The 12,888-nt window shown below is 39.6% G+C and overlaps 1 protein-coding gene across 3 annotated transcripts in view; it reads left to right on the top strand.

Annotated features, from left to right (window-relative positions):
- Nucleotides 1-12,888, top strand: part of LOC146480406 (rotatin-like) — a 45,855-nt gene that overhangs the window by 18,486 nt on the left and 14,481 nt on the right. For all 3 annotated transcript variants that reach the window (XM_085109573.1, XM_085109574.1, XM_085109575.1), the window contains exons 12-22: nt 2,304-2,862; nt 3,409-3,637; nt 4,443-4,589; nt 5,360-5,563; nt 6,309-6,551; nt 7,198-7,416; nt 7,997-8,285; nt 9,346-9,474; nt 10,016-10,264; nt 11,154-11,237; nt 11,888-12,300. In XM_085109573.1, the coding sequence (XP_084965699.1) occupies nt 2,304-2,862; nt 3,409-3,637; nt 4,443-4,589; nt 5,360-5,563; nt 6,309-6,551; nt 7,198-7,416; nt 7,997-8,285; nt 9,346-9,474; nt 10,016-10,264; nt 11,154-11,237; nt 11,888-12,300 (2,765 nt within the window). The remainder of the gene's footprint in view (nt 1-2,303; nt 2,863-3,408; nt 3,638-4,442; nt 4,590-5,359; nt 5,564-6,308; nt 6,552-7,197; nt 7,417-7,996; nt 8,286-9,345; nt 9,475-10,015; nt 10,265-11,153; nt 11,238-11,887; nt 12,301-12,888) is intronic.

The raw sequence follows: 12,888 nt of genomic DNA on the forward strand, positions 1-12,888 counted from the left end.
TCGAAGCGAGGGGCGTTTTGTTGGCGCTGGTTTCATCAGATAACGTTGTTTTTGTCTCATATATGTTGTTTAAAATTGGTTTCTTCTGATTCAGAGTCAGAGACAACGAGACAACAGGCTATCAAAATATTCATCAAACTTCACGCCGGAATATGGCCGTTTCTCTTAAACCCACACTTTGTGAATTGAAACCTGCCGAATGTAACTTGATACATGTGAAGGAATTTGGTTGCCTAGCACGTGACCAAAATCTTGCCAGTGTGTTCTGAGTGGCAATTCCTTTCTACGTACGAACGACGGCTTCTGTCGGTATTTTATAACGTTAGTAGAAGCTTTAAATCTTGTAAAAGATGGTATTTTGGCTTTATCCAAGCGAACGTACTGAATATAGAAATGCGTCAAGCGTTAATTTGCGGTACTCAGTAGACTCGCAGTGTTTTATACGTTTGTTCCGGGTAATCGATCTTATCGCTCACACTAGACCTGAATGAAATTTTGCAAAATTGAAGTTTCCTATTTTACCCCAAGCCTTTAACCAACGGAATTGCCTTGCGTCTTTAAAGTCAACTGAACGATTACATTTTGCGGCCGGAGACAGTAAATGTTTGAGGTAGAGTGCGGGAAAGTTCATGGTAAGTCAACAAATAAGCAAATCGGAACCGAAGCGCGCTGGAGGAGAGAAGTCTGTTGAATTTACTGATTTTATTGCCGGTCGTAATTTATTTTTGTGACTTAATTTCATGGAGCCGGAGCTACGATATCTTCCGTTCGTGGGTTACAAAACTGTCGTATTTCGCGGTAAAGATAGTTCCTGCGTTCTTAGCTATATCTCATGATTGTTTTGAACTAAATGGAAGCCAACTACAAGAGCCACCCTCCGTTAGGCCCTCGTTTCACACTGTGCTTAGGCGACCACATTCTACTTCAACGCGTGTCATGCCATTCTAACGGAATCGTTAGCCGTTTAACGGGTGCTGGTTTATTCTAACGGATCCTAACGGCTTCCCTAGCCGTGCTAACGGATACAGATATTTTGCTAACGGTTTTGCTGTCCAGTCTAACGGTCTGATGCTAACGGCTAACGGATACATGTCTTTTGCTAACGGCTGCACTCTCCGTTCTAACGGCCCGATGCTAACGCCTAACGGTTGGGCTTACGTCTCTAGCGTTCTTAAGAAAACTTTCTAACGGATGACTAACGGATGCTTAACGCTTTTGCCCGGTTAACGGATAAGCGTTAAGGTATGTTTTCCCGTGCACAGTCACATTAATGCCTTATTGACGACACCGAAAATTAAAACGTTTGCCTATTTTTATACAATGATTACACATTCGCTTTAATGATTTAATTTTTAACACTAATGAAAATGTATTTTCTGATAATGAAGGGAAAAAGGTGTAGTTATTCAAAGAGGTGAAAACTTAGTGCAGACTTAAAAGAACTTTCTGTTTTACAACGTCTAATGTCCGATGGTAGTGCATTGCAATCCCAAATTGTTCATGGGAAGTGGCGGTAGTGATGTGTATCTCCTGTAGTGCTGAGGTGGAAGAGACAGCTGCTGTCTTGTGCCCTTGTTACTCGTTCTACTGGCAGATTCAGATATCTGGGGATGTGTTTCACTGATGTGGTGTTTATACATTTATAAAATGAGGTTGCATTTACATCTACCCTCTATTGAGGGTCATCCTAGTTCTTGTAGCAGCCTGGTCACTATTCCCTCATCTTGCACACGTTTCATGAAAGAAGCAATTACCCATAGTTTGCATATTGCAAAAGTAATTCTCTAAATTGCTGCAAAAAAATACTGTTTTAAAGATCATGTCACCAATAAGTGATAAAAGAGCCCTTATGGTTCCTTACCCTTTAAAATTTGTTGGTAGTGTAAAACCAGTCGTTACATATTGGAATAATTTGATTAAACCTCAGCTTTGGCTTCTTCAACAGTGTACATACATGTATGTACTGTACATGTAGGTTCCCTGGAGTAGACTGTTGAATTCTCCAGGGTTGAGTTGTTCAAGGCCTGATTAAGCTAATCCTGGGTTAATGTGAACTTTGATTTAATAGGTAATTAATAAAGATGCTTCCAAAAGATTTTTGTTCCTTAAATTTGACTCAACTTGTCTGTACCACTAGCTTAAAGTTAGCTTTTCAAAACATTTTTAATGAGCAAAATGAAGACCTTGGTGAATTTTTAATGATGCAGGGATTAGCGTTAATCAGCTTTTGAACAACCAGACCCAGACTACTACGAATAATATTACTTATTTATTAATAATTATTAATATATTACCCTTCACAGGTCAGTGATGTAGCAACAGAGTTAATTACCACCCTGTTGCTTGGAAGACTGAGCATGAGTGGAGAACTGTGGAAAAAGCTATTAGATGGCCTGATAGCATCTTTACCCCAACTGCAAGGCTGTGTTCTGGTTGACCCAGCCTTGGATCAGTGTATACTAGAGCTGGTAGCAACACAGGGGGCTACAGGGGGACATGTAACTGCCGAGGGAGATGTCATCACTCTGCCAACACTGGAGAGACTGAGGGGAGCATTGCGTCTTATGTTTGTAAAAGATGCCAAACTACGAAGCAAGGCTTTTGAGTCAGTCATATGGAATCTCACTAATGAAGCTAGTGGCAAGAAAAAACAGAGTTTAATACCTGGAATTCATGTAGACAATGGTGCCAACATGTTTATTGTGGATCAGTTCACCACTGCTGTTCATGCACATGCACCAGTATCACACACAAGTGTGGATAAGAGTGAACTTCTTAACCTTCAGTCCATATTGTCCTCTTCATCCTTGGATGTTGCACTGAGGAAGTCATCAGCTCAACAGCTGGCTATTGTTTTACAAGGTACAATAGGTGGTTGTTACAGACAAGTAATATTTCTTAAGGGCATGGGTATATAACCTCCACATTTATTTTGTTTCTTTTCTGATTGGGCTTATGTTATACTTCGTGTGAGGCCAACAATTTACACCAAAACATTCCTCTTTATTTTCTGTATTTCAGCCACCATTTTTAAAGAAAAATTCCTTGCAAAATGCACATTTTCAATGGCTCCAGTAAATGCTTAATATTAAAATAAAAGCAAAAGAAATCATCAAAATTCACCACACGTCATAAGGCCAAAAAGCAGGTCATATCCATGAAATTTAACCAAAATGATGGGCGTATATGAAAAGTATATTTGGCACTATGTATTTGCTAAATTGTAAGTTGCATACAAAAAACTAAGGTATTTCTGAGTAAAATGAGAAACAACTTAAAATTCAACATAAATCAGTTATGCCCTAAACGCCCCAAATGCTATATAACATGGACACGTTTGCTTCAAAATTTCAACTTTGTGTCCTGGTACAGTTCTTATCAGTGTTCTTTGCATCTTGTTTTTATCAGATCCACAGTGGCATGAGCCCCTACTAGACGAACGTGCAGATGAAGTCTGTGCATCCATTCTGCTAGAAATTATGGAACAAGATGCTCCTCTGCACTCTTCGACCACACCCATTCCAAGAGTGGAGCTTGTGCCTTCTTTACTAACCATCCTGAGATTATTTGCAGAGTACAGCATTACCTGTAGGCACAGACTAGCTACAAAACATGCTACATATACCCTAGTCACAAGGTAAAGAAGAGCTCTTAATTTTTTCATGTTAGCAAAGGTGTGTCTCTGTACGTGAGAGATAATAAGAATCGTTAGTGATTCACTTCACCCTAACCACCATCCTGTAAATGATGAAGAGAACTAATCTGAGTTTGTTTACATTTCCCACTTGAAATTGAGCACAGTTTATGTCCCATCATGTGTGCATTTCAGAAACACTTTGGAGTGAAATAGCCATACTTAAATGGCAGCTGATAGCATTAGTTATTTTTCCTTGTTGGCTCTCTTTGTTTGAAGAGGGAATTTGAAATAAATTCAAGTGGTGAAAAGGAAAGCAGGGCTTATTTTCAAGCCAAAGAAACAGCTCACTACTCAAGTCTAACTTGAGAAAGTTCATACAATTTCTCCCAATGCTTTGATGGTAAACTCAATTTGGACACCATGATAAGGCAGACACTGGAACAAATGACCTAGGGCATAGAGTCAACCCTTGGATCGCCCACAGTTCAAATACCCAGTCAAAGAAGAGTAATGACGATAAATTGTCACATTATTATGCCTTTTGATCCATGCGAAAAGCAGTTCTAAAGATAAATCTAATCAGGAAAGGGTTGACACAAGTGACTAATACCGATAGTGGCTTCTAGTTATGGCTGGTCTTCCTGGCAGGCACCTTTCTAAGACAGAGCACCAATCAAAGCTGGTCCTGAGAGCGTAATTTCACATGTGTGTCTGTGCTCACTCTTTTTAAGGTAGGACCTTCTCAAAGGCAGGCTGACTAATAGCAACAGTTCACTTTAGTTCATTGTGTTTCATCTCTTACTAGGTGTGCTCTCTTTTGCCAGTCTAGTGGTCAAGTTAAGTATGAGGCTGCTTGCCTCATGGTTCTCTTACTATTTGATGAGGTTGCTGTGGCATTGCCTGACAATGTTAATGGCATTCCTTTCAGCTTGCCAAAATCATTGGTGAGAAGGTAGGTGAATATCAACCAGGCAATTTGAGGCAGGCCTGTTTTCAAAGGAAAACAAAGTCACTCCAATTAGCTCAACTGTGTGTTTTTCAAAGTTATGATCTTATGGGCACTGCAGTCCTAGAAAAGCCTGACATTTAGGATTAATTGAACCATTGAAAATTTATATACTCAGGAGATGATGACATGCTAGTTTAGATTCACATGTTGTCCATATGAAATGTTTTGGAAAGCCTTGCCTAACAAAAGTATAAGAATAGTACTTATCTCTGCCAGTGCCAGTGGGGAATATGTGAAAGTTAATGTCATCCATAACATGTATACCAAAACTCCACACTTTCATTGTTAGTGCTACGATCAATGGGAAAAGCAGTATTTAAAACAAAACTGTTAAATGTTTCCATGGTATAGTCTCCTGATATCTGGAACACTAGCTCTCATGGATGCTGTGTGTAATAATTTACTACTGGTTATCTTGAGATCCTGCTTCTTGAACAGATTTTTGTTTTTGTGTGGGTTTGTGTTTGAGTAACATGAGTGTAGTGTATCTTGAAAAAATATAGGCATTGAGTGTAGCTGATTTTGCTTGTTTGTAGATTTTGGTTTTGTCAGTCACTGACTCTAATGTCACGTCATATAGTTTGTGTCTTAGGGTTAGTTTCTAAGTGCAGTCCAAACTTCTCAGTATTAATAATTTATTGTGTGACATGTTTGGTAAAACAAAATAATAAAATAAATAAACATCAGCAGGGATTTTTACTGTTTTAACACAGATTTCAGTTGCCATTTTCCCCTCCTGTCCACACCCCTGTCAGTGTCCATCACGTCCCAGGCCTCGAGCTGAAAGACTCACTCACAACAGAACCAGCTGTTTCCAGGCTTAGGTTGGCCTGGAACCTAGGCTGGCACGAAAGTGTTGAAAACCTGTCCAGAGTTAAAGGAGTGGAAGACATCAGCCAATCAGACAAAGACCTTGGGTGAGATGGTACTATTAACAAAACAATCCAACTAGCAATGCAGGGGCAATGATAGGCTGCCTTGGAAGGGAATGGGAAGGCAAATTAAACTTACAGGAGGCAGTATGCCTATGGCTGAGTTGTTAGGGCGCTGGGCTTATAATCCAGAAGTTGTGGGTTCAAGTCCCACTTGGCCACTAGCTGGAGTTGTTTCTCAGTAAACCAAGTTCAACTCCTCGGCTGCACTTGCAAATAGCCATCTGCTCCACCTCCTACCATTTGGGGTTCTTAACCATGTTTTGTTCTATTTTAAAATATCTATTCCAGTGTTATTCCTAAAATTAACATGTCTTGCAATTGTTTTTTTGTTGCCACAACAGTTGCGAAAAGTAGAAGTTGGTTCTACTTCATGCAGTGATGATTGCAACATAAACATTGTGAGACAGGTTCATTCGAGGGCAGGCTACACTTCGCAACATTTCGTAGAACTTGTATTGCAACAGTGCAACGAAATTGCGACAAGTTGCAAGACAAATTGCCTCGTGTAACAGTGCTTTAAATCTTACTTCCCTGCATGTGTTTACCTCCTCCACATGCAACAAATAAAAATATTGTCATGTTGCAAAAGTAGAAAGCATGTCAGCTTTCTGCAACATGACAATTTTTTAGGCATGGGGATGGTACAGCACAACAAGCACAACAAGCATTTACAAATGCAAAATTTGTTGTGCAAAACTCTAATATCAATTGACTGTTTATCTTCCAGGTACTGGGGAGCCCTGCAGTGGAGATCTCTTGATGTTGCTCTTCTGAGTTGCAGCCACATCACTATTGCTCTGAATAATCAGCTACAGTGCATGGAGAAAGCAAGCTCACATTATGATGTGAAAGTGGCTCTCAGTCAAATAATGGCACATCTGTTGGCTGATAAGAGGGCAACACCTAAGGTGAAACAAAGGCTGGCAGTGGAGGCCCTGTATACCTTGAAATGGGAAAGTGCATTTGAAAGGTATTTCCCATTCTGTATTTCCTCCTTAATATTTATTTGGTATTTACTGTGTCTCCAATTAGCAGGTATGCTAAAGTACTTTGACACAAATAAAGTTATTGTGTTGTTGTTGTTGTTGTTATGTATTTAACCCCTTCCCCTCTCTGTTAATTTACTTTGGAATGTGAAATACCTCATCATTCTTGTTGGTACTTTGGCAAGATGTTTTGCTATGAAAGGGATTTAACACGTTTTGGGTGTGAAAAACAACTTTAAACATCTTTTAGTCATGGTCATCTGTTGATTGGGAATATGTACAGTATCTTCTGAAATGAATTATATTTAAAATCTGAAATCCAAACTCGCCAAAGCAAACTAAGATGTAAGCTTCCAGTCATTTAAAGACAAGTCTCAAGTGCCAAAGAAAAGGTGCTAGTTGTTTACTGGTCGTGTGTGTTGTTGGTGTATTAGCAGTAAATTTAGACCTGATGACGTGAATGGCCAGGCATTTTAAATGGAAACTTCTTAAGTTGCATATTATTGTTTCATCGTGTTATTTCTCTTGTGCTTTGAGTTTTATTTGTTTCGCTCGAAGTTACAAAAGAAGAGGAATTTATAATAATATTAACCGTAAGTGCTGTGACATCTCCTGTGTATTGCTATTTAGATACCTTCAAGTGGTGCCAAACAGTAGTGAGGATGACACTTTACTTATAGAGTTACTGAGGGTGTTAGATGTCATCCTGTCCAGTCCTCCTCAGCCCCCAGAGCCTGTGGTGGCCTGGGTAGCAAGAACTGTGTTACAGAGAGATGGGCCTCAGATGACACTGCTGAGAAATGTCCAAACAAGTACTGCAGGTTCAGAAACTGTCTCTGAATCAAAAAGGTAAATTGCACTAACACTTTCTGTTGTTAAAATGGAAAGATGGTGAATACAAAGCTCGGTAATGTCGTAAATAAACTGTGTCCAGTGCATATCGTGAGCATGAGACTGATAGGAGTTAGCCTTTAGCACAGCTGTTGGAAGCTGTGATCTACTCACAGGGAATGCGCATACTCCTGGCGAGCAAGGCCAGGTATGGTATATGTCCTCTGTATTTTTAGGATCATTTTAGTAATATCATCATCATCATTATCATCATCATCATCGTTATCATTGTCCATATTTTAGCAGTATACAGGACATATAACACAAGTGTTGCAAGTGTAATGACCTTGTTTGCTATGAGTCTCTGTGAAGCTCAGTGGTTAGAGCATACCATCTGACCGTTGCCCAGAAAGTCATGTAGTTTCCTCCCATTGAGACTCAGAATTGTTTCGTTGTGGGCCTAGTATGGTTGTGATCAACTGAATACAGTTTTCTTCATAATTATTTGTTGCTGTACCTACCATTTTCACAAATTCACAAGATGTTTCCTACGTGCCATTCGCAAGAAGCACTTATTTTAACTACATTCCATCTGCAGAGCACTGCGCAAGCATCTTCTATCGTTCCTTGTTACCTTGGTGAAGTGCCTGTCTCAGTACACAAAGGGCTGGAGACTTGATAAAGAAAGGATCTTCATTGGAGACCTTGCTTATGCACTGGCCCTGAATCTGGATTTAGCTGACAATCCTCAGTTTTATGACCTTCCTGTACTCGAGACATCACTTGTCTGTTTGGCTCACATCACTGCACAGCCCCATTGGAGCTCCTACTGTAAATTCTCTCAGGGAATGAGTCTGTGTAAACAGTTGATGACTTCTTTAGTGCAGGTGATTGTATTTTCTATTGAAATCATTTTTTCATATAGGTGGTATGCTGCTTTCATGATATTTTAAGTTTGTTCACCCACATGTGGCGTGGTTGCCTGGAAATTGCCTTTTGGATGTTTAAAGTGTTGTTGTTGTCGTTGGATGTTTGCCTCAAGCCTAGAAATTGCCTTTCTGTAATGTTGTTTGGGAAAGACGTTCTTCTCTTGTCGTATCGCTCACTATCGCATGTAAGGCTGTTGCTTAAGGACGGTGCCTACTTTCGTTACTGCGCATACGTTCTGCGCATCTCGAGATACTCGGGTTTCCTATGGGTGGTGCCTACTAATACAGGAATATTTTTGCGCGGTTTAAAATTATGCGGAGAAAGCAGAACTTAGTAAGTGCTTTTGGTATCCAAAAAGAAAATTGGGGGTAACCATGCATTTTTCAGAGATAATAAAGCTTCAATTTGAAAAAAAAAAACCGCCATACATTGCTTTGTATTTTACTGCTTTTTAGAATAATTGTTGCTTATTTATCTCTGAAAAATGCGTGGTTACCCCCCAATTTTCTTTTTGAATTTCAATAATCCTTGCAAGGATCTGCTTTTCCTGCATAGTCATAAACCGCGCAAAAATACTTCGGTATTAGTAGGCACCGTCCTTAAAGGAGCCTAGGAGCCTAGTGTAGATAGATGGATGGATACCTTTATTTCAACAGGGTAATTCTTTCAGTTATGGTATTGCAAAACTGCTATCAATAGAGGCCCCAAACAACTGACGTGGGACATGAGTCACATCTAACAGTTCACATCCTGCTCTTTTACCTTTTTATCTTTGAACTTCTAAGGCAAAAAAGAGCAACAGCAGAGTTGTTGGGGAACCTGAGAAATATGTTGGGAGGCGCATCAAATTTCCCAGCCAGAACGATAACGATGATCGGTGCTTTCAGATTATAAGTTTCAAAACTGGCCAGAGACACTATTCTGTATGATAACCTATCCCAGGTAGCAGACGATGTATAGTTTACTTAATCAGCTTCTTAGCCAAACCAACAACTGTTGTATTTACCCTTACTGTAGGTGGTTCTTGCTTTCCATGCTGGTAGACTTGGTGCTAGTTTGTCCTTCATGGGTAAAGGTGTTACCTATTATTCTAGTCTGTGTCTAGCCCACCTTACACATGAGATGGCTGTCATTGATCCAACACAGGTAATACATTGGATGCGTAAATGAAGTAAAAACATTGTTGCCTCAATGTATTTATCTAGGTAACGGTAATGTTCCTGGAAGTGTTCTGTAGTTTGATTGTTTGTTTGTAAAAAAAAGGCCAACAAAGGTAACAACCTCTCAATGATGAATCGTTTTCTTGTCAACGTAGTCACAAAACACCACTTGTCTTGTTTAGAAGAAACAAGATAAAAAAATTTTTAAAACGGGGTAGTCGTATTACAGGTACAAAGTAGTAGTTTATGTTTATATCTGTATTTAGAATCTCTTAATGAATTAATGAATAGTTTGGAAACAAAAAAATATCTCTAAGTTTCCCTTCTTGCTTACCTCATCATTTTTGTGTTCTTCTAAATCCTACACCATTCTCTTGTGAAGCACTGGAATACATTTGTATTTGACAAGTGCCGTTTTGCTGAGTTTAAAGGATTTACATCACTTACGTTATGTTTTCTTATGTGAAGAAACGGAGGTTGTTGGTGAAATATTTAAGCATAGACACTCCCTGTTATCCTTCCCTTAGGCTTGGGTCTCACACTGGTTACATGGCAAAGACCCTGAAGAAGAGCCCTTGCCCTGGCTGGTGCCCTTGCTGACAGACCGTTGGCCTGATGTTCGTTGGATTGGACTTTCTATCTGCACCAGCCTTGCCATCAGCGAACAAGGCAGAGGGGAACTTGAAGATAGTGGGAAGAAGTTTGTAGGGGGATTGTGGAGCTTTGTCTTCAGCGTTCTGTTGGATGACATGGAGTGTGGTTTTGTTAGACAGCAGGTTTGTGTCACTGCATGTTTTCAGTTATGTTTGCTTATGATGCTGCACCAATTTTGCAATCATTGCCACTTGGTTAAGTCTTACATTAATTTGTAACTTCTTTGGAATTTATTTTTCCCAGGGCTCGAGACTAAGTTTTTAGCTCACTAAGCCATTGGCTGGTAACAGGTCTGATTTTACTAGCCAACACAAAATTTTCGCTAGCCGCAATTTCACTAACTAGTTTTACGAAATGGGGAGAGAGGAAGGTCAGGCAGTTTTAGAAGATGTGTAATAATAATTGTTTACAAATTGTTTTATTTGCGATTGAAATTTCAAGTTAACCTTAATTTAAAAAAGCCTTACCTCTAGGCATGCAGCACAAAAAGCGACCAAACGTACTACAGTAGCTCTTGTTCTCTTGATTTACTTTTGTGATTATCAAATAATTTTTATCTTTGTTTCTGTCCAGCACTCCCGTGCTTTATAGTTTTTACTAGCCAAAATGGCTTGTGCAAGTACAAAACCTACTTGCCAAAACTGAATTTTAACCAGTCTGTGGCTAGTGGGCTACCGTTTACTCGAGCAGTCTAATTTTGGATAACTTTGTAAAGGCTGCAGCTTAAATATGGCAGCCAAAATGCATTATTCGTGCAAAGAAGAGTTGGCTATTGTCTTAAAACAAACATGAACTTACAATTTGCCACCCACACGCAAATTACCAAGAAAATCCTCCAAATTTATTTTTCAAATTTATTTTCACATCAAGTAACAACACATGAAAGTACTGCTGGGTTGCTTTCATTTGAAGGGTTCCACCTTAGGGATTTCAGAGAATTAAAAGTTAGAACATTTTGCCTGAATCAATCAATTTGTTTTATCCATTACAATGTATATGTTTTCCTTGTAGGCGGCTCTACTGCTGTGCAGTTTGGTAAGTGGACTGTCACCAAGCAATTTGACGTCAGAATCCAAACCACCAGATCTTTCAAAGGTAACGATGTTTTTACTTACAGCGATCATAGAAGTGTACTCGTTGATCATATTGATGTTCAGTCTGTTCATCGGTGGATCCACACTCACCCTTGGTAAACCAGGTGATTGTTTTATACAATATGTATTGAAATACCTGAAAGCAAAGCACTGTGCTGTCGTAAGGAAAGTTGCAAAAGATAACCAACCAGTTGCATATATTTAACAAAAAAAAACTTTCTGCATCGGCCATAACCAGCAGTGGAAAAAAAGCATGGAGTGATCCATCACAACATCGCACCTAAGAACGTGGAGTGTAGACCAGTTATAAATACATCCTTGTTGAGCCTTGCAACCGTGTGATTTCGTTAAACAGGGAACTTTACTTTGTGTTGTGTCCTTCTTCTTATAAAGTGTACAAACGTGTGCAAATGGGGGAAATGAATAAATGGGGGATAACCTTACAATAGCTTAACGTCTCATTTCGTGGAAGCAGAAATACTTCAGTTGCTTTGTGCTACAAAACCAGATTAAACTGCAGGTGCATAGCAAGCCTTTGGCCCGATTTGCGCTTTCCTCGTAGTACTTGTTCAACTAGATCGCAAGAAAAAAGAACGTAAATTTCCTTAGTATAAAACGGGCTTATCATTTCTGTTTACTTATTTATTTTAGAGCACATCTAAAAGCCTTCAAGTTCTCCTATCTCTGCTTGATCACTTCAAGTTTTTCCAGAAGCTCTCTAATATGCTGTCCAATAGTACTCTACCACTAGTAGTCCCACAGGGGACATCAAGAGCCTGCCAGAGCTCTGCCACAGTGTCCATATCATCAGGCACCGATACAGACTTTCCTTACAAGCCCCTTGGTTCAACATCCCAATCACAGTCAGGCAGTGTGAGCTCGGAGGTGCAGACTGTAACTGTAGAGTCTGCTAATGGTAAAGCTAGTCCTGGAGTGTTCTCAGTTGCTTCACACACCTCCAGCACAATTCTGTCAGGGGTGTCGTCATCTGTACCAGACACCCAGCTTTCTAGGACACCCACCTCTTTGGTTCCATTAATCAATGAAAGAGGTCTCCCGAGCGGGTATGTTGCTGTTTCTTGTAGCTAGTGTTTCTTTTCTTGCTGATTTTGTTGTACATCATGCTAGGGTTTGCTGGCGTTTAGCCAGGATTCAAAAGTGGGGAAACCTGCACACAGCCTAGGCTTAGCCACAAGTTGCTCGGCAACTTTTCGGCAACTTTTGAGATTTTCGGCAAATTTTTTAGAATTTTGGATTTTTGGCAACTTTTAGAATTTTCGGCAACTTTGGGCTTTTTGAGGTTCTTTGAAGCCACTTTCTTCACGTTTCAAGCCACGTTGGCCAGTTTTCGATAAACATTTATCCAATTTATTCTAAAATACAATAATTAGGGCCTAAGTCCCCCACCCCCCATGGGTTGATTTTTGTGATGTCATTCTGATAGACTATTTGTTGATCAAGTGAAATGGAAAGAACCTCTGATATTATCTTTGGACTTTGACAAATAAAGTTTTGATAAGAAGCAATGTGCGAATTTTTAGTCTTTAACACCCAAAAAAGGTACGAAAAGCAGAAAAATTTTGGCAACTTTTCGGCAACTTTTTGGCAACTTTTAGACACTTTTATCTGCAACCTTTTTGGGACTCATCGGC

The sequence above is a fragment of the Pavona decussata genome, unplaced genomic scaffold (genome assembly GCF_977016875.1).
Source record: "Pavona decussata unplaced genomic scaffold, jaPavDecu1.1 SCAFFOLD_53, whole genome shotgun sequence".
In the NCBI taxonomy this organism is placed as follows: domain Eukaryota; kingdom Metazoa; phylum Cnidaria; class Anthozoa; order Scleractinia; family Agariciidae; genus Pavona; species Pavona decussata.